The sequence below is a fragment of the Salmo salar genome, chromosome 06 (genome assembly GCF_965601325.2).
Source record: "Salmo salar chromosome 06, fSalSal1, whole genome shotgun sequence".
Taxonomy (NCBI): domain Eukaryota; kingdom Metazoa; phylum Chordata; class Actinopteri; order Salmoniformes; family Salmonidae; genus Salmo; species Salmo salar.
In genome coordinates, this window is record NC_138296.1 from 25,757,501 (window position 1) to 25,777,265 (window position 19,765).

Consider the following 19,765-nt stretch of genomic DNA (forward strand, 5'->3'; position numbering starts at 1 on the left):
CAGAACGACAGCTGCATTCTGTCAACAGAGCTTTAGCTACCCGCCAAATGGCCTGTGAATCTCACTTATTGTATTTTGATGTGGATGAGAACCTATGGCCAAATCCACAAGACAGGGTTGAGGGAAATATAGAAGTACAGTAATCAATCCTTTGTTTTGCTTTTTACAGTAAGCCAGGTGAGGAACACTGCAGTTGATGTTTTACTGTAGTTTTTTCTTTTTTTGTAGTTAATTATTTTAGCTTTGATTCAAAGAAACCTATGAGTGATTTTATTGTATTTCATCAATAAATGTCATATTTTGTTCAATGATTCCACTGTGTCTGTAGTATTCTCTCTACTAGTCATTTTACAGTGATGTACTTACGTGTAGTAGCATAATGAAACATGTATCACATATTTTGTACTACAATATTTAATGATTGAACGAACAACTACACAGTGAAACTATTGGTATCTTGTGTGTGGGTGATCTAAATGAATGTTCCTATGGTATTTCATGATAAATGAGTTATTTGAACCAATGATTCTGCAAGTGCAAGGTTTCTTTAAAGATATGAATGCACAATGCAATGTTTTGAACATTGGACAGCCTGTGTTACAAGTGATGACCGTTTTGAGTTTTGTGTCTAGAGTTTTGAAAAATGACCACAACGTTCTGAATTTAGTGCCAATGGGATTGTAAAAAACGGTATAAACGTTTTATCTACAACTGTAACTTTTTATCTACATTGTGTGACCCTTTGCCTCATGCAGATTTGGAACCAAATGCGTTGTCATTGACAGAGAGACACATGATTACGGACAGAGAAAGACTGACAACAGTGCATTGTGATATTATGTCTGGAGCCATGTGTCCTGGACAGTGAAATATGATGACTGCATCTGATTCTAATAGAGTGGGAGAGGGACTGCTCGTGCACTGTCAGAAAAAAAACCCGTATAATTTATGACTGTCAACCACAGGGACATACAGGGGCAATATGCATACTGGAGAGACTTAATACACACACACACACAATCCCATCCCACGCATTGTCTTCCAAAAATCCTTGTCTGCTATAAGACAAAGCTGCTCAGACCTCTTTTAAGTGTTTTCCACTGACTTCGCTCTGTGATTCTTGCCAGCTCTTTTCCTCAGCTTTCCGGAGCTTTAGTGTGTGTGTGTGTGTGTGTGTGTGTGTGTGTGTGTGTGTGTGTGTGTGTGTGTGTGTGTGTGTGTGTGTGTGTGTGTGTGTGTGTGTGTGTGTGTGTGTGTGTGTGTGTGTGTGTGAGAGAGAGTGGGTGTGAGAGAGTGGTTGTGAGAGAGTGGGTGGGTGGGTGGGGGTGTGTGTGTGTGCGTGAGAGAGAGAGAGTGGGTGGGCGTGTGTGTGTGTGAACAGTACGTCCATGCGTGCTTCTATGCTTGTGAGTGTGTGATTGCGTGCGTGTGTGTGTCTGTGTAGTTTTCATGTGTGCCTACGGACATTACTGAACTAGAAAAAGCCACAGAACAGTCCCATCAGAATCAAAAGGGGGATTTAATGACTTTCTGTGTTGTTTCATGGGTTTAAATAGACTTAGGGCCAATGTTTTTCATATGGGCCCTGTGAGAGCCACACCAGACACAGTTGAAACAGGAAAACCGGCAAACCTCAACTTTCCGTAGCACAATGGCATGGATTGTTATGCTTATGTCACCGCGACATGGGCACAATGAAGTACATGAGTTGTCACTGTTTTTATAGATCGGCCTCCTGTTGTTGAAGACTTTATAATGAACTAATTTGTTCTTCTGCTTTCTTATGAACGTTTTGGATCTTTATTGTATGGAAATGACAAAATGCCTCGTTGGCTCATTCTGGGGGGAAAACATTTGTCATTTAGATGGCAGGTAAACACCTCTACAGGAAAAGCAGGGAGGGACTGGGAGAAAACAGACTTCTTGGAAAGGCTGATGGTAGAAAATACTCCTATTCACTTTTCAATTTGATTAATGGATTGATGACTAACAAATAAAACCAAATATTACAAACCACTAAATCATTGTGTATACCAGTGTGACACCGCCTTAAAGACTTGATTTAAGACAGATGGATCAAGAGAGATCATGGAATTTTATCCAGTCCTATTGAGTTATACTGTATGAATAAACCAAATTGTATGAAACATGCTTTTCTACTTTTGTGCTTTCTCCTGCTAACCCCCCTCCCCTCCCCAACACACACACACACACACACACACACACACACACACACACACACACACACACACACACACACACACACACACACACACACACACACACACACACACACACACACACACACACACACACCTCCTAACTTCTCAAATCCCAGCAAGAATGTCACACATATTCCTCCAAAAGAGAACCCTCTTGTGAATAGGACCACTGAATATGCAGTGAAATTTCATACAGTGTAAATTAGTGCCATGTTTCAAAACCTGCAAGCTGGCCTCAAGATGTGGACGTCGTTGACAAAGTCCATCCGTAAGTCAGTGCCTTCTGACATGTTTCACCCAGACAGTGAATTATATGAGAGTAGCTTCTTCATGTATGCCTCTGAGGCAGAGAGGAGATTTATTTGGGTTGGGATCAAACCCAGTCAGACATCACATCAGAAGAGCTACAGTCCAGTCGGACATCTGGACCATAAAAGAGTCAAAAGACCAATAATTGGACAAAAGATCAGAATTGGGCTGCCTGTGTAAACTCAGCCATAGTATCTTGACTGGACAAAATGGGTCTCCACTTGTTTTTCATATTGCTTTCATAAAGATGAAAGAATTATGAATAAGATGCCGTTCACTTGTTCCACTCCTCACTTTCATACAGAAAGATAAACTAGCTACATATTGCAATTCTAAAAACATACGGTAGGCAAGCTGTTGAATGTGTATGTCCTCTTATCATGATTTGTACTGTGTATGAATACAATCAAGCATACAGTACTCAGCCAGTCAGTGAATGTGCGCAATGATGATACTGCGTGATTCATGAAAAGATCTTTACTGCATTTCAATTTGAGGAAAAACTCCAATACGCAACTGATGTCATCAATATTTTGACAGCTTGTCAATTGGCTGACCTTTACCCCTGACACCGAAGGCCTCAGCCAATCGGATTGCAATTAAATTATAGTATAAATCCTGTCAGGGCAACGGCATGAGGGCACGGGGAAACGTCAATACTACTGGAAATCCCATAGGCTCACAAAGTGCCGTCAATTAAGTCATGTAGTAATCAAATCAAATCAAATTGTATTGGTCACATACACATATTTAGCAGATGTTATTGCGGATGTCGCGAAATGCTTGTGTTCCTAGCTCCAACAGTGCAGTAATATCTAACAATTCACAACAATATGGACGTGATGATTACAACAGGTGGATTTTCACTGTCCTTGTTGGTTATTGTTGTTATCAGTGATATGCTCATTGGTGTTATCAACCACATGTTAAAATATCTATTGCAATGACCATTATGGAAGCCAAACACAGTTTAAATGGTCGGTTTAGCACACAGCTACACCATACTCTCTCTCTACACATGGAAAAGGTACTGTAGGCCTACTGGAAGCTTGCAGGAGCAGGACGCTTCTGTCAAGCTAAATAATACTGTAGTCAATGCATACTTATAACCTTGTTGTTGTTGTTGTTATAACCCGCTTCAGAATTCCATGTGTACATTCAGTAAGAATAGTGTAATGCTCAATGATATCAATATGGAAGACGATTATCCTTTCCTTCTTACTCCCCTCCCATCTGTTTCAATAATAATAATAGAATTTGAAACACATTGATCATGCATGCCACAATATTGATTAGACAAGATAAATGTATCTCCTATCCATCTGACTGTAAATTATGGATGAGTCCTTCTGGTTTCAATCAAAATAAAACAATTATACATTTTTTCGGATTTTGTAAACTATACAAGTAAAATTGACACTCACTGCACCAATCTAGAACCCAAAATCTCACAGCATCACTCTCAGTCCAGACAATGTATAAAACGGACTATAAAAGTAACCCATTATTACAGTACAGTACGCAAGCCTGATTTTCCATTAGAGTAAAGGGGATTTTCCCCACACCTCATTCCCTCACTGTCCTGCCCTTGGGCCATTAATGATAAGTAGAGGCTGAAGGCCGTGTTGAGTTGTCTAACAGACCATGAGTGGCTGTGGCGTTCAGTTGCAAACAGAACAGGAAGTGGCTGTAGCGTTCGTTGCATAGTGTTTAAATAGTGTTGGGCCTGGGTGGGTTGGAGTTAAGGTGGAGGTGGGGGTGGGGTGGCGCCATTGGGATACGGTAGGCTACTAGGCCCTATACTCACACCCCATATGGTGGGAATTATAATAATTTGAGGTGCATTGTGGTCCATTTCTAGCGATCCCAGAAAGTACTGAGGAGACATCAGAACGTTTTGCCATTTTAGCTGCACTCCCAGCATTAATAAGTCAGTCAGTCAGTCAGTCAGTCAGTCAGTCAGTCAGTCAGTAGGAAGGAGAAACGTGTTTGTGAGGAGAAATAATAGCTCGCTTCGACAGGCCAAAATGAAATGTTTCAGATGCCTTGGGTTGTCATGCATGGTTTCTCTGCCATCCCCACAAAGAATAATGTTAGGTTAAAAACGATGAAAAACGTTTAATGGAAATAAGCTGAAATTACCCTGAGGGCTCACGGGCCAATGGCTTTGTCACACGTAATCAAACTGTTTCAAGTTCTCAATCATACGAGAGCTAAATGCAGTAACATAAAAATCTTGTAAGTATATGTTTCTAAAGATAACTTTCATATGTATGTACAGTTGAATATAGAATGGCAGCAGCATGTCATGGACTTGACCGTTGACGTCCTACAAAAACAGCGGCCAGACCTGGGTTCAAATGCTATTCAAAATAAGTTGAAGTACTTTATTTGTGCCTCATTAACCTTGCCTGTTGCAATTGAACCAATAGAAAGGTCCCAAAAGTCCAAGCCCTGCCCGCCTGGCAATCGTGGGCAGGCTAAAAGAAACGCTTAAACTATTGAAACATTTCAAATAGTACTTGAGCCCAGGTCTGACAGCGGCTACATGGTTTTTGACTGCTTGGCCTATGTACTTTAATGTGTGTAAATGTTGAAGGCATTAGCCGTTCCCCAGAAAACTCTCCGGCGACGCATCATTGACCTCAGACCCTGTGATGATACTTTATTATGATTGGGCTCTTCTTTTCTAGTCACTAATTAGTAATGGGCTCCGCTGCACTTCATCTCTAAAAAGAGAAGCCTACGCATGTGCACGCACACACACGCACACATGCATACACATGCACGCTCAAACACACACACATGAATGTTTTTTACAGATTTGGCGAGTCCATCTCCTCTCTACCACACCTATGATAATGGTATCCTACTCTTGTTTAAGGAGCGTGTTACAAGAGCTTGGGACTATACGGTTCAATATGCATTTTTGTCAAAATTGAGTTATTGACATAGCCTTGTTCTGTTCAATGTTCTCTACCTATATAATGCTCTAAATACAATTAATGTTGTAAAAAAATTAAGATATATATTTTTTAAAATTCTGACACCATTCAAATCAAATGAGGGTTCTGAACTTTAAAGCCAATTATCTCAGAATCATACACTGCTCAAAAAAATAAAGGGAACACTTAAACAACACAATGTAACTCCAAGTCAATCACACTTCTGTGAAATCAAACTGTCCACTTAGGAAACAACACTGATTGACAATAAATTTCACATGCTGTTGTGCAAATGGAATAGACAACAGGTGGAAATTATAGGCAATTAGCAAGACACCCCCAATAAAGGAGTGGTTCTGCAGGTGGGGACCACAGACCACTTCTCAGTTCCTATGCTTCCTGGCTGATGTTTTGGTCACTTTTGAATGCTGGCGGTGCTTTCACTCTAGTGGTAGCATGAGACGGAGTCTACAACCCACACAAGTGGCTCAGGTTAGTGCAGCTCATCCAGGATGGCACATCAATGCGAGCTGTGGCAAGAAGGTTTGCTGTGTCTGTCAGTGTAGTGTCCAGAGCATGGAGGCGCTACCAGGAGACAGGCCAGTACTTCAGGAGACGTGGAGGAGGCCGTAGGAGGGCAACAACCCAGCAGCAGGACCGCTACCTCCGCCTTTGTGCAAGGAGGAGCAGGAGAAGCACTGCCAGAGCCCTGCAAAATGACCTCCAGCAGGCCACAAATGTGCATGTGTCTGCTCAAACGGTCAGAAACAGACTCCATGAGGGTGGTATGAGGGCCCGACGTCCACAGGTGGGGGTTGTACTTACAGCCCAACACCGTGCAGGACGTTTGGCATTTGCCAGAGAACACCAAGATTGGCAAATTCGCCACTGGCGCCCTGTGCTCTTCACAGATGAAAGCAGGTTCACACTGAGCACGTGACAGACGTGACAGAGTCTGGAGACGCCGTGGAGAACGTTCTGCTGCCTGCAACATCCTCCAGCATGACCGGTTTGGCGGTAGGTCAGTCATGGTGTGGGGTGGCATTTCTTTGGGGGGCCGCACAGCCCTCCATGTGCTCGCCAGAGGTAGCCTGACTGCCATTAGGTACCGAGATGAGATCCTCAGACCCCTTGTGAGACCATATGCTGGTGCGGTTGGCCCTGGGTTCCTCCTAATGCAAGACAATGCTAGACCTCATGTGGCTGGAGTGTGTCAGCAGTTCCTGCAAGAGGAAGGCATTGATGCTATGGACTGGCCCGCCCGTTCCCCAGACCTGAATCCAATTGAGCACATCTGGGACATCATGTCTCGCTCCATCCACCAACGCCACGTTGCACCACAGACTGTCCAGGAGTTGGCGGATGCTTTAGTCCAGGTCTGGGAGGAGATCCCTCAGGAGACCATCCACCACCTCATCAGGAGCATGCCCAGGCGTTGTAGGGAGGTCATACAGGCACGTGGAGGCCACACACACTACTGAGCCTCATTTTGACTTGTTTTAAGGACATTACATCAAAGTTGGATCAGCCTGTAGTGTGGTTTTCCACTTTAATTTTGAGTGTGACTCCAAATCCAGACCTCCATGGGTTGATAAATCGGATTTCCATTGATTATTTTTGTGTGATTTTGTTGTCAGCACATTCAACTATGTAAATAAAAAAGTATTTAATAAGATTATTTCTTTCATTCAGATCTAGGATGTGTTGTTTAAGTGTTCCCTTTATTTTTTTGAGCAGTATATTTTTGAAAATAGAACCTTTTAGTCCCAAGCTCTGGTGTAGATACCTCCCCCTACTCTACTATATATTATGTATAACCATTCTTTTCCTCTTCCTATCTGAGTATGAATGGGTGGATGTGGGCAGTGGAGCCTGGCGGGAGACACACTGTGAATCCATAGGCATTCACCTCCAGTCTGACACACACTACGTCTCTGAGACACACCAGATCCTGGTGTCCTGGCCTTTCTGGTGCTTCATAGTGTGTGTGTGTGTGTGTGTGTGTGTGTGTGTGTGTGTGTGTGTGTGTGTGTGTGTGTGTGTGTGTGTGTGTGTGTGTGTGTGTGTGTGTGTGTGTGTGTGTGTGCGTGTGTGTGTGCGTGCGTGCGTGCGTGTGTGTGGAGGGAGCGGGGGGAGAAGTGGTGTGGATGTGAGGCTGTGTCTGGGGTGTGTGGGTAGTGTTACCGTACCTTTCAGACTGTCTCTGGCTCCGTAGTGTTTGATAGAGTGTCATGGGGGGTGAGGGGGCAGGGGATTCAAGGCTCCAGTGGTGAGGATGTGTGTGTGATTGTGGGGGGGAGGTGAAGTTGCTGTGATTCAGATTACTCAGACATGGCACCCCCCGCCTCCTATAATGTAATGGGGGGGGGGGGGGGGGCAGTGATGTGGATGTGTGTGTGGTATGGGGATATCAAACATTGGCACCCCTGGTCTCTGGCTCCATAGCATTTGATAGAGTCATTTGATAGAGTGGTTGGAGTGAGAGGGACAGAGAGGGTAGAGTGGTATGGTACGGATGTGTGGGTGGGTTCATGGTTAATTCTCAGTCATGCAATCATGGGGGCACCACCAACTCTGGCTCCATCGCTACAGCTCTGTAGGTTCTGTTCTTCACTGAGACTGGTCCAGAATGTTGTTTATTGCTTGGCTAGTGTTGGTGCTCAATCTCAGCAGCCCTGCCAATCCTTAGGCCTTGGTGTGTTGCACCATGTGTTGCCCCAACACTGTAGGCGTCTGGCGGCCATGACTAGCGCTGTTACGGTGACCGTATTACCGCCACACCGGCGGTCATGAGTCATGACAAATTTCACACACATATTATTTGGTATATGTAAAGACAAGATTAAATCAAGAATAGTGTGATGGGTGACAGTATTAGCCTATCACTTGATATATTGAATGATATATTAGCACACTTCATGTAGACTAGCCCATAGGCCTATATGTTTTGTTAAGGTTTATATCACAACTAAAGTGGCCAAATAACGCCTTAAAATGAAGCATGTTCATCCGCTTTACAACGGGTGTAGAGATAACTGAGTTTCAAGTTTGGGAAGATAATTTTCATCATAAAAACACACCTTTATAATAAAAGCATTACATGCATAACTGCATTTGTGGTCACTTGGTGGTATTTTCCTGCTACTGGAACATACACTTTTTTCCTACTGCCGTGTGCGCATTGCTGCGCTTATAATGTGAAGAAATAGCCTAATAGTTTATCAACATTTTAAGCTAAACGTTCTCATTGCATAAAAACTTTTTTTTTATGGTAGTGGTTCTATTAATTTGGGATCTATCGCATCTGACAACTGTCCCAGACTATGTTTGGAATATTTATTTCTCCCACTGAATAGAATAGGTCAACTTTTGTACTATGGGGGATAGTAGATTGATATAGGCTAGTCCTTTTGCTGTTCGTTAGGCCTACTCATCTTGTTGGCTGATGAAAAGTAAATGTGGACAGTTCTTCAGATATCAATATGCGCCTCAGAATTGGATAAGGATCCATGCAGTTCTGTCCCCAATGTGTCGGTCTTGACTTGTAGCCTGTGAGAAAGACCCGATCACCTTACTTACTGTGAGAGGTTCTTCGGCACACAGCAGGGAGAAGGGAATTACAATGATTATATTCAGCACAACGGCCACTGGCCGCATGGATTTTTTTTAGGGGGCATTACGGCCACACAAAGTGGATGCAGCCGGGAAATTCGAGGCATTATCAAGTGCTTGTCAAATTGTGAATGAGAGACTGATGAAGTGTTTACAGCCTTGATGAAGTGTGTACAGCAGAGCTCATGCCTTTCATGCAACTTTTTTGAAATCATCATTAGAGTCTTGTCTGCTAAATGAACTAGTGTAGCCCAGAGCCATATGGCATAACCAGATCAGGGCCTAACATAAAGACAACTTAGAGTATGCCATTCTGTTCTTCTGAAATAGACTACATTTTCTTCACATCCTGTTTCTTTAGACCTGTCTAAAATATTTAATGGCTTTATTGTGATGGTGTAGGCTATATTACATGGATATATTATAGTTTTTAAAATGTAGATCTTCGAAAGTCTGCATCAGTGGCTTGTAGGCTATGTGTGGAAGCCAGAAAATGCTAAAAGTGTTTATGTTAATTAATGGTCATTTACCGTGACCGCCACAGCCCGAGCCATGCCACCCTACTGGCACCACGGCCAGGCCAACACTATGACTGGTCAGCTCAGCTGTCCCTTAAGAAGCTGTCACAAAGACTTGACATCAGTGACAGTTCGCCAGCATGTCGGCCTGCCATGACCCTTCATAGTGTCATAGTGTTGGCCCGGCCATGGCGCCAGTAGGATGTCATGGCTAGGCCTAGTTTAATAAAGGTTAAATCTTTTTTTATTTTTTTATTCATTGTCACACGTACACATGTCAAAGGCTCGATGGCTCTCTTCTTGTACAGTGTGCCCCATTTCCTGTTGTAGTGTTTCAACTGTGTATCCAATCACATCATCAGAGACCAGTTAGTGTTTTATCTTTGGGGAAATGGAAGTCTACTCATGCTCTTTTGACATGTTTACATTCTGTAGGTGAAATGCAGTTAAACTGGAAGAATGTTTGGATAGTATCTATACAGAGTAGAGTCAAAACATCCACTGTGCATTTAGAATGTCAATGTCATTTACATAACATCACATAACAGTCATTAAACCTAAAAGGTTCCAGGTTTAAGCCTGATATTGTGCCACGACATTCAAGGAGAATACAGTAAACAACATGCTATCAAGCTATCCAGAGAGGCAGGAAGCACTGCATGGTGGAAAAGGTTTCCACAGTCAGTCAGACAGCCCTGCCCTGCCTGTACCCCAGGCCGTCTGTCTGTCTCTGTCTGACACCCTCTGTGCACAGCAGGGCTGCTGGGAGTTGTTGTTTTCTTCAGCTTGCTGTTTGCTTTCCTGCCTCTTTATGGGGCTGATTTTCAGTCTAATTGGATCTCACAGGCAGAGTTCTGGGTCCGTGTTCAAAAAGCGTCTCAGAGAAGGAATGCTGATCGAGGATAAGTTCTGGCTTTCAGATCTTAATGAATAAGATTTTATGGGCGGGGATCTGATCCTAGATCAGCACTCCTACTCTGAGATTCTGTGAATATGGGCCCTGAATACTTAGAGACTACTTCCAACAAGCTCTGTGCTGAATAAGCCTAGTGAGCAGATCCTCCAACGTCCATTTCAATCAGCTTCTCTTCTGCCTCTGAGTAAAGTGGAGGCATTATGATTACTTTACAGTTCTAAAGCAGAATGGTGTGACGTTTATACAAATAAATAGTGTTGCTTGACTGTTGATATTACAAACATTTTGGTACAGTCATAATTCATTGAAGTCTTAGCAATTCACGTTTCCATAGACACAAAACTTCCCATGTTTTTCTTACAGGAAGGCACAGTATGTTGTGTAGTAGTAGTGGTACCAGTACTTTACAGGGTTATGATCGTGAAGGCAGGAAATGTGTCAGCCACATCCTAGCCGCGGGGGTAGCTTATACGCTCCGCTCCAGATTGGTTGCTACATATCAGTCGTATAATCAGAAGCATATCACTTCAGGGTAAAATACCCACATCCTCTAACAGCGGGGACCTACTAGCTAATTTATTTTACCTTTATTTAACGAGGCAGGTCAGTTAAGAACAAATTCTTATTTTCAATGATGGCCTAGGAACAGTGGGTTAACTGCCTTGTCCAGACGCCTATTAGTACCTTGTAGGCTCAGGGATTTGAACTTGCAACCTTTCGATTACTACTCCAACACTCTAACCACTAGGCTACCCTGTGGCTAAGCTCAGCAACGCTCTCCAAGAAAGCCCCAAATAGAGAACTCTACCTTGCCCTCTTGCTCCCTTTCTAAGTGCTGTAACAGTCAGACATGGATGTTTTAGCTAACTCTTGGGCTACACTTTTAGCTAGCTCTCGGGCTATGCTATGTTTTAGCTAGCTCTCGGGCTACGCTATGTTTTAGCTAGCTCTTAAACTACACTATGTTATAGTTAGCTGGACGCTTGCTTTTCCTTGTTTTTAATTTCGAAGAATGTCCCATGAAGCACATGTCCCAATATTGTACAGACTCATATTGATTGTGCTTGACACTTAAGGCACACAAAGACATTGATAATAGGGAGAGAGTGGCTCTTATTGATTGTGTAATGATGAGGCAGATTGTGAGGGGGGATAGATAGGGACCTGGGGAGGGTGGCGAGAGGGGGGATCACATTAACTATTTATAACTATGGAAGGAGATGTTCTTATGGCCAATTACAGCAATTACAAACATCACTTACGAGGCCAGACAGGAGACAGACAGAAGAGCCACCCAACCAACATCATCACCTCCATATCTGTTGTCACTGTCCTGTCGTATCTGTTGTCATCACAGATATATACAGAGACAGACACATCGATCTGGCTAGGAGTTTTAACATTTTGGGATGTTAATCATAAATGGGACGTGTTTATTTGCTACATTTTAACAGAAAAGACATTAGCAGAGTATAATGCTGCAGTGTTTGCTCCTTTCCAGACACTATTATGAGCCGTCCTCCCCTCAGCAGACTCCACTGGTGTTACAGTACCACTGCTCTAGTTCTGTCCACCTGTAATTACAGGAGACCTAGTCTACATTACCCCTGTACTTTGACTACAGATGACTCTTTGAACTACTGTAAACCAGTGCTTAGCTCAGGGCTAATAGGGGGTCATGTTGTTGCTCCACTCTGTTGTCTGTATGATTTGAGCCTTTAGAGATTGTTGAAGCTCTCTAGAATGTCAACAGGGTTGAAGGTATTGGTCCACCTAGTAAATCAATTACATTAAAGTCAGAAGATGTTATAGAGAGATTATAGAGAGGAGTTAAATCACTGTTAGTTCTCCTCAAAAGCCAACCAAGATGATGCCCACGCTATCGATTACTTAAATATAATAGCATTTTGAAAAGTATTTGAAATAAAATGTGAAATGTACAGAGGTCTCTATCTGTGCTTATCATGACTATAATCTGTTTGAGATGACTTGTTCGTTTGATTCGCTTCCCTCCTTTCTTGGTTTGGTTTTCATTCCAACTTCAGTTAAGCTAAACCATTCTGTTTTAGTGCCATGTCATGTCTGGCAGCAGACACAAGGCCTAATGAACAGTTTTATTTACCCAGCGACGTCTCTGAACTGTCGTCAAAGTCTCTGAACCATCGTCAAAGTCAGTCAGCAACCACTGCCAGAGTCCTGCTGGGGAATAACTGGCTAAATTAAACTAGGATCACACATTGTTTGGACGAACTCTTTGAACTTCATTTGATGGGCGCTTCATCCGTTGTCAATCATAGAAGCACTTGAAAGGACTTCTGTCATTCTCCATTATTGTTTTGGCGAATCTTCAAGACTTTTTATAAAAAACAAACTGACTTTTTCAAGTGCTGGCTGTCCATAGAGTATGTGCTGAATTTGTTTATTTTCAGTAAAGCCACAATATGGTCTCCTTAAGAATAACAGACTATTCAGATGTAGGATCTTAATTTGGTCACCTTGTTGCAGGATAACTTTCCTGCAATGCAGGAAATGTTAAACCTTTACTGTATTTAAGGTTTAAAAAGGCTTCTGAAGCTTTTGATAAACTCAAACTTGATTTTCCCTTACGGAAAATGGATGAACCCCAGCAAAAATGTCCATTAGTTATATTCCACATAATAATTCACATACTGTTGCTACAGGATTATTTTCCTGCTGTAGCAAACTGGCTCAAATTAAGATCCTACATCTGTAGGCTTATGATGTGGATGGATGAATGAATGAATGGATGGATGGATGGAAAAGTAATTGCTATAAACTAACATTTCTTCTCATCCTTTGTTAAGTAAAACAATTTGTTCCCTGAATTCATTCTCACCACAAAACAGAGGCCTCAGACGTCAGTAGAGGATTGGACCGTCTCCCTACATTACCCACAAATCCCCCAGACCAGACACACATGGCATATAACAGAATTTATTCTGATGAATTTAGATGAAGCAGAATTATAGACAATAGAGCTAGGAGTTTTCCCTGGTCAGTACAGTACAGTACAATAGGTAAGATAATTAATAATTAGGTGGGTGCTTACATTTGTCGTATACAAGTTTGTTTTTTGCATATCCCACTCCCCCTGAGACACCCTCGGAGAGTGGAGTCAGAGATCAGCCATTATCAACGGCAACCCTGGAGCAATTAGGGTTAAGTGTCTTGCTCAAGGGAACATCGACAGATTTAAACTTTAGCTTTATAGTAAACTTCACTGAACTTGATTTTGGTGTTGTTGTTGAGGCAAACAGCCATGTCAGAACATTCACAGAGCAGATAGGAGAACAGATGCTGAGAGAGGTGACAGGCTTATTCTTCTGTCTGAACTCAATCTAGACTGTTTCTCATGGAACAGTTTCTAATGACACCTCAGTTACATCTTTGCCTACAGGACAGAGTTGGGACTCCATGTGTTGTATCTCTTTCCAGTATACAGTATCTCTCACCAGAGGTTGTCTATGATCTAAGACTAAAAGTAGCTGTGAGAAAGGCGGTGTAACTGAGCTAAGCAGCTTAGCTAGCCTTGTGTTTCATAGTAGTCCTGAATTTGTTTCGTCTGGTATTGCTAGATTCTTCACAGAGCCTGCCTGCGGGGGGAACACATCACTCTGCGGTGCAGGAAAGGGGGAGGACAGGGGGCTGGAGAAGGAAGTCTTAAGGAAATTGCTGTTAAGTGGTTCTTGTGGCTTTGGCTCATCAGATCCATATTGGCTCTGAGGCCTCCCAGTTTCCCATGGCTCCTATACCAGGACTGGGATGGGCTGGGGACTGGTTCATAAACATAGACTGTACTCTTTTAATCATGACTGTTTTGGAGAAGGTTTATTTAGATATACAGTGCTGGATTTGTGGCAGTTAAGAATGCAATTTTTCATACCTGAGTTTGTAGAGGAAAATAGTATTTTTGGAAATGAAATATTTCAATTTAAAAGAAATTGGACAAAGTTTTGTACTTGAAGGATGTATATCTGGCTCAGACAAAGATGTGTATCTAAAATGGTATATCTGTAATGTCTTCTCTATTTCTGTAAAAACACACAGATGTAAGAATCATATCCAATGTACAGTATATTATGAACAATGTTCCAGCTCTTTATGACACTGCATAGTGTGAAGTTTGTCATGTCGTTGAGTGAATGACAGTAACTGATTCTTCTCCATGTCTGTTGTCAGGAACCTGATGCCTCGAACCCTGGAAGGTCAGATCACCATGGAGAAGACGCCCAGCTACTTTGTGACCAAGGAGGCTCCTCGTCGCCTCTGCACCATGAACTGCCACACCAAGCTCATTGTAGTCGTCCGCGACCCTGTGACCCGGGCAGTCTCCGACTATACCCAGACGCTGTCCAAACAACCCGGCCTCCCCTCCTTCCAGAGCTTGGCCCTCAAGAATACCTCTACGGGATTGGTTGACACCTCGTGGAGCGCCGTGCGCATCGGCCTGTACGCCAAGCACCTGGAGAACTGGCTCCAGCACTTCCCCTTATCTCACTTCCTGTTCGTCAGTGGCGAGCGGCTAGTGTCCGACCCGGCGGGGGAGATGGGCCGGGTGCAGGACTTCCTGGGTCTGAAGAGGGTGGTGAGCGACAAGCATTTTTACTTCAACCAGACTAAGGGATTCCCCTGTCTGAAGAAGCCAGAGGGAAGCAGCAGGCCCCGGTGTCTGGGGAAGTCCAAAGGAAGGCCTCATCCACAGATCTCACCAGAGGTACTGCAGAGGCTCAGGGACTTCTACAGGCCATTCAACCTCAGGTTCTACCGGATGACTGGACAAGACTTTGGATGGGACTGAGCCGTCCACCAATGTTACATGGAAAATCAAACCAAAGGATGAAAATGATTACTTTAAAACATGTGGAGAGGTCACTGCTTTCATCAAGACAGGAAACACAAGACTGACATTACATTTGTTAATGAGGGAACAGGGGTTCTAGGTTGCCACTTTGACTTGTGACATGGTATGCATTATACAAAATGTTGGCATTTTTTGGTATTTTATGGAACAGTGATATAAAGCTGTCATTTATAGTTTCAGTTACAATATTTGTATGTTGCTACATGTAAGAATAATGTAAGAACTAATTGTTTCCCCAGTGTAAAGTACGTGAACCAGGAGATAATGATAAATGTCACACAGTAAGTAGACCAAAGGACGTTGATGACTTGATAACGCTGTGTGAGGAGACTCATGTTACAATGAATTATACAAAGGATTATAACCAACCTGTTTCTGACCAGCGTGTGTGTGTGTGTGTGTGTGTATGTATGTTTGTGTGTGTGTATATGTATGTTTGTGTGTGTGTGTGTGTGTGTGTGTGTGTGTGTGTGTGTGTGTGTGTGTGTGTGTGTGTGTGTGTGTGTGTGTGTGTGTGTGTGTGTGTGTGTATGTATGTTTAAGATACAGTAAGAAAAGTGTATTTATTGCAATAAGTGTACGTAGCTTTAATTATTCTTGTGACCACCCAACTAAGCAACAAAACATTTCTTTATCAGGGTTGACAATCCTTTTCTTTTGACTTTTGACTTGTGTTTTCAATGGTACTGTAGATCTAAAAACCAAATGTGTAACTATCTATCAAGTCAATCTAATACCAGACCCTGTTTACAGCATTTCCATTGGGACAGTATTACATTGGATGATGAACCTCTATTACAAAGACTTTGTACACATAATCATTTTTCTTCCACTTGGGTAAAGAGCTAATTATGATGTGATACTTATTTCACCTTTTAATTCAAAGTTATTTAAGCCTCATTTAAAATGATTCTCTTACTTGCAAACCTTTGATGCATCCAACAATGATACCTCACTTTGGGTACAGAAACACCATTTTGCAACCGAAACAGATTTGTGTATATATAGTTTACCCTTCAATGATTAATCGCAATGTACAATGAGTATCATTATCTTGACGTTACCAGTTCACTTGACGTTACCAGGTCATTTGTAAATGACATGCTTAAAGATTATGTTTGTCAAAGTTTATTTCCTTTTAATTATGTATAGGAAACTGTTTTGTATTACTCTGTAAAAATGTTATATTAAACCATACTGAAGTTTACAACACTATTGTACATACTGAAATGAGAATATGTTGAGATGTTTAGTAAAGCTTCATTTGAAATGAACACATAGTGTTTTTTTTTACTGAAACACACAGTGGTGCGGTAATGCTCTTGTGACCTGTCAGTGTTTTACAAGCCACAACAGGTCTCATTAAGAGCCACCATCAGGAGACCCTTGGAGGCCTGTAGACCCAACTCTACCTAGTGTAGCGTAGCCAGGCGTTGTATTATTGTGTTCTATGTATTCTAGGAGAACTCAGAAGCCTGGAATAAGAGGCTAAACTCTGTCTGACTCCTCAGTAGAAAACATGCACAGACCTCAGCTTCCCTCTTTCCTCTCCTCTCTTTCCCTCTCCTCTCTTTCCTCTCCTCCTCTTCCCTCTCCATCTTCTCTCTCCCTCTCTTTGCCCCTTCCCTCTCGTCCCCCCTTCACTCTCCCTCTTTCTCTCTCCCGCCACATAGTGAGACCACATGTGCAGTCTGTGGGCTGTGTGTGCTGTGGCCTTAAATTATGAAATATGTCAGCTGTCTTAAAAAGACCCCATCCTTCCCTCTCTGGGTAGAATTAGCACCACTCCTTTCTTCCATCAGGAAGAAAACACATCTGCTCTGTTGGAACATCTTTTTAAAAAAGGAACCCAACTTTCCCCCTGAAATGTAGACTGGGATGGATGCAGAACAGTTCCAGGATGAACAGCTTTCCCCCTGAAATGTAGACTGGGATGGATGCAGAACAGTTCCAGGATGAGCAGCTTTCTCCCTGAAATGTAGACTGGGATGGATCCAGAACAGCTCCAGGATGAACAGCTTTCCCCCTGAAATGTAGACTGGGATGGATCCAGAACAGCTCCAGGATGAGCAGCTTTCTCCCTGAAATGTAGACTGGGATGGATGCAGAACAGCTCCAGGATGAGCAGCTTTCTCCCTGAAATGTAGACTGGGATGGATGCAGAACAGCTCCAGGATGAGCAGCTTTCCCCCTGAAATGTAGACTGGGATGGATGCAGAACAGTTCCAGGATGAACAGCTTTCTCCCTGAAATGTAGACTGGGATGGATGCAGAACAGCTCCAGGATGAGCAGCTTTCCCCCTGAAATGTAGACTGGGATGGATGCAGAACAGCTCCAGGATGAACAGCTTTCCCCCTGAAATGTAGACTGGGATGGATGCAGAACAGCTCCAGGATGAACAGCTTTCCCCCTGAAATGTAGACTGGGATGGATGCAGAACAGCTCCAGGATGAACAGCTTTCTCCCTGAAATGTAGACTGGGATGGATGCAGAACAGCTCCAGGATGAACAGTTAATGGGCTCAGTTTATGTTTAGTACCCAGTTACCTTGGCAGTGGCACTATTTTCTGCCTCCTGCCTACCTCCACCCAGTAGTCTACAGTACCTCCACCCAGTAGTCTACAGTACCTCCACCCAGTAGTCTACAGTACCTCCACCCAGTAGTCTACAGTACCTCCACCCAGTAGTCTACAGTACCTCCACCCAGTAGTCTACAGTACCCCCACCCAGTAGTCTACAGTACCCACACCCAGTAGTCTACAGTACCTCCACCCAGTAGTCTACAGTACCCACACCCAGTAGTCTACAGTACCTCCACCCAGTAGTCTACAGTACCTCCACCCAGTAGTCTACAGTACCCCCACCCAGTAGTCTACAGTACCTCCACCCAGTAGTCTACAGTACCTCCACCCAGTAGTCTACAGTACCTCCACCCAGTAGTCTACAGTACCCCCACCTAGTAGTCTACAGTACCTCCACCCAGTAGGCTATGCCTGTCACACATTCCCACCTATCCGCCTCACTTAAATACGTCTGGCCACAGGCTAGTAGTAGCCCTCAGTACCATTTAATGTCCCTGGCTCACTTCATCTGTACCATATTTTATTTAGCTGTCTTGCTGATAGCTGCCTTTTCTGAGTGCCAGCCCAGTGGTGGTGTGTGTGTGTGTGTGTGTGTGTGTGTGTGTGTGTGTGTGTGTGTGTGTGTGTGTGTGTGTGTGTGTGTGTGTGTGTGTGTGTGTTTGCCTGTGCCTGCGCGTGTGTCCATTGTTTCATATTCCTCCTCCATCTGGGCAAGTCATTAGCACCAATGTCTTCGGTACCAGCCTAACAGTAAACTTAATGAAATCAGCGGAACATGAATCATAGGCTATATGTTTATTATACACTGGGCTGAACTACTGTGGCTCTAATGGGACTGCAACCTGACGGCAACCACAGCATGGTATGAGTGGATGCTCTGGGCAAAGCTGTCCCAAAACATTGCACAATGGGACCCGGAGGAATGGCTATGTATTTGAATCATTCCATTCTATGGGCATGGTCTCAACTTGAGGTGCATGCATAACATAACTCTCATTGATATCCACTGTAGGCATCCGAATTGACGGCTCTATGTACTGTAGATCTATCTGCTAGATATGATTCAACCCTTTAATAAGTCTGGTAATGTGACAGATCATGTAGACAGTCAAAGACTCCATCCTGGTTACATTGAACATGCCATCGTAAAACAACCCTGACATCATTGCGCCCATTCGTGAAAACAGTAGTACCAAGACATAATTTCTCACACGTGAGCCAAAAAGGGGATTTTGGAGTTTAGAAGACTTTACTAAGTTATCCAACAGAAATGACAAACTGTGATGCTATGACTGTAGTATTACTGTAGTGTACAATAACCAATCATTGCACTTTAGTTTCCATACACAGATCATTCCACAGATAAACCCAGAGGGAAACTGTGATCCAGCTGTTCTGACTGATTTGTTTACATTGAAGAGGATGGAGGTTTTAACAATGTAGACCTATAAAACCTGTACATGACTGAATGAGTACATCAATTAAATTACAGGTTCATAAACCTTAACGTCTTCCGTTCCGCAACTTGACAATTTGTTGTGGCCCTAGTGGTATGCAGCTCTTAAGAATCTGAGGCCACAATTTGATGCATGCCATCACTTCCTAGCATTGTCGATTTGTTTACCCTTATGAAAATCACCTGACATGGATACGGTTACAGCCCAGTAATTATTGGAGATTAACCGTGATGAGGGACCTATATATTTTGCGTAAGGGACGGATGAGACGTATATGGGTGTCACGAATCCCACCGAAGGCGGTTCCCCTTCCTGTTCGGG

The 19,765-nt window shown here is 43.2% G+C and overlaps 1 protein-coding gene across 1 annotated transcript in view; it reads left to right on the plus strand.

Annotated features, from left to right (window-relative positions):
• The window catches only part of LOC106606700 (heparan sulfate glucosamine 3-O-sulfotransferase 6), a 28,793-nt gene extending 12,115 nt beyond the window's left edge, over positions 1–16,678 (plus strand). Inside the window, exon 2 of the mRNA XM_045719974.2 lies at positions 14,723–16,678. Within this exon, the coding sequence (XP_045575930.1) occupies positions 14,723–15,341 (619 nt within the window). The 3' untranslated portion in view covers positions 15,342–16,678. The remainder of the gene's footprint in view (positions 1–14,722) is intronic.
• Positions 16,679–19,765: the final 3,087 nt, after the last annotated feature.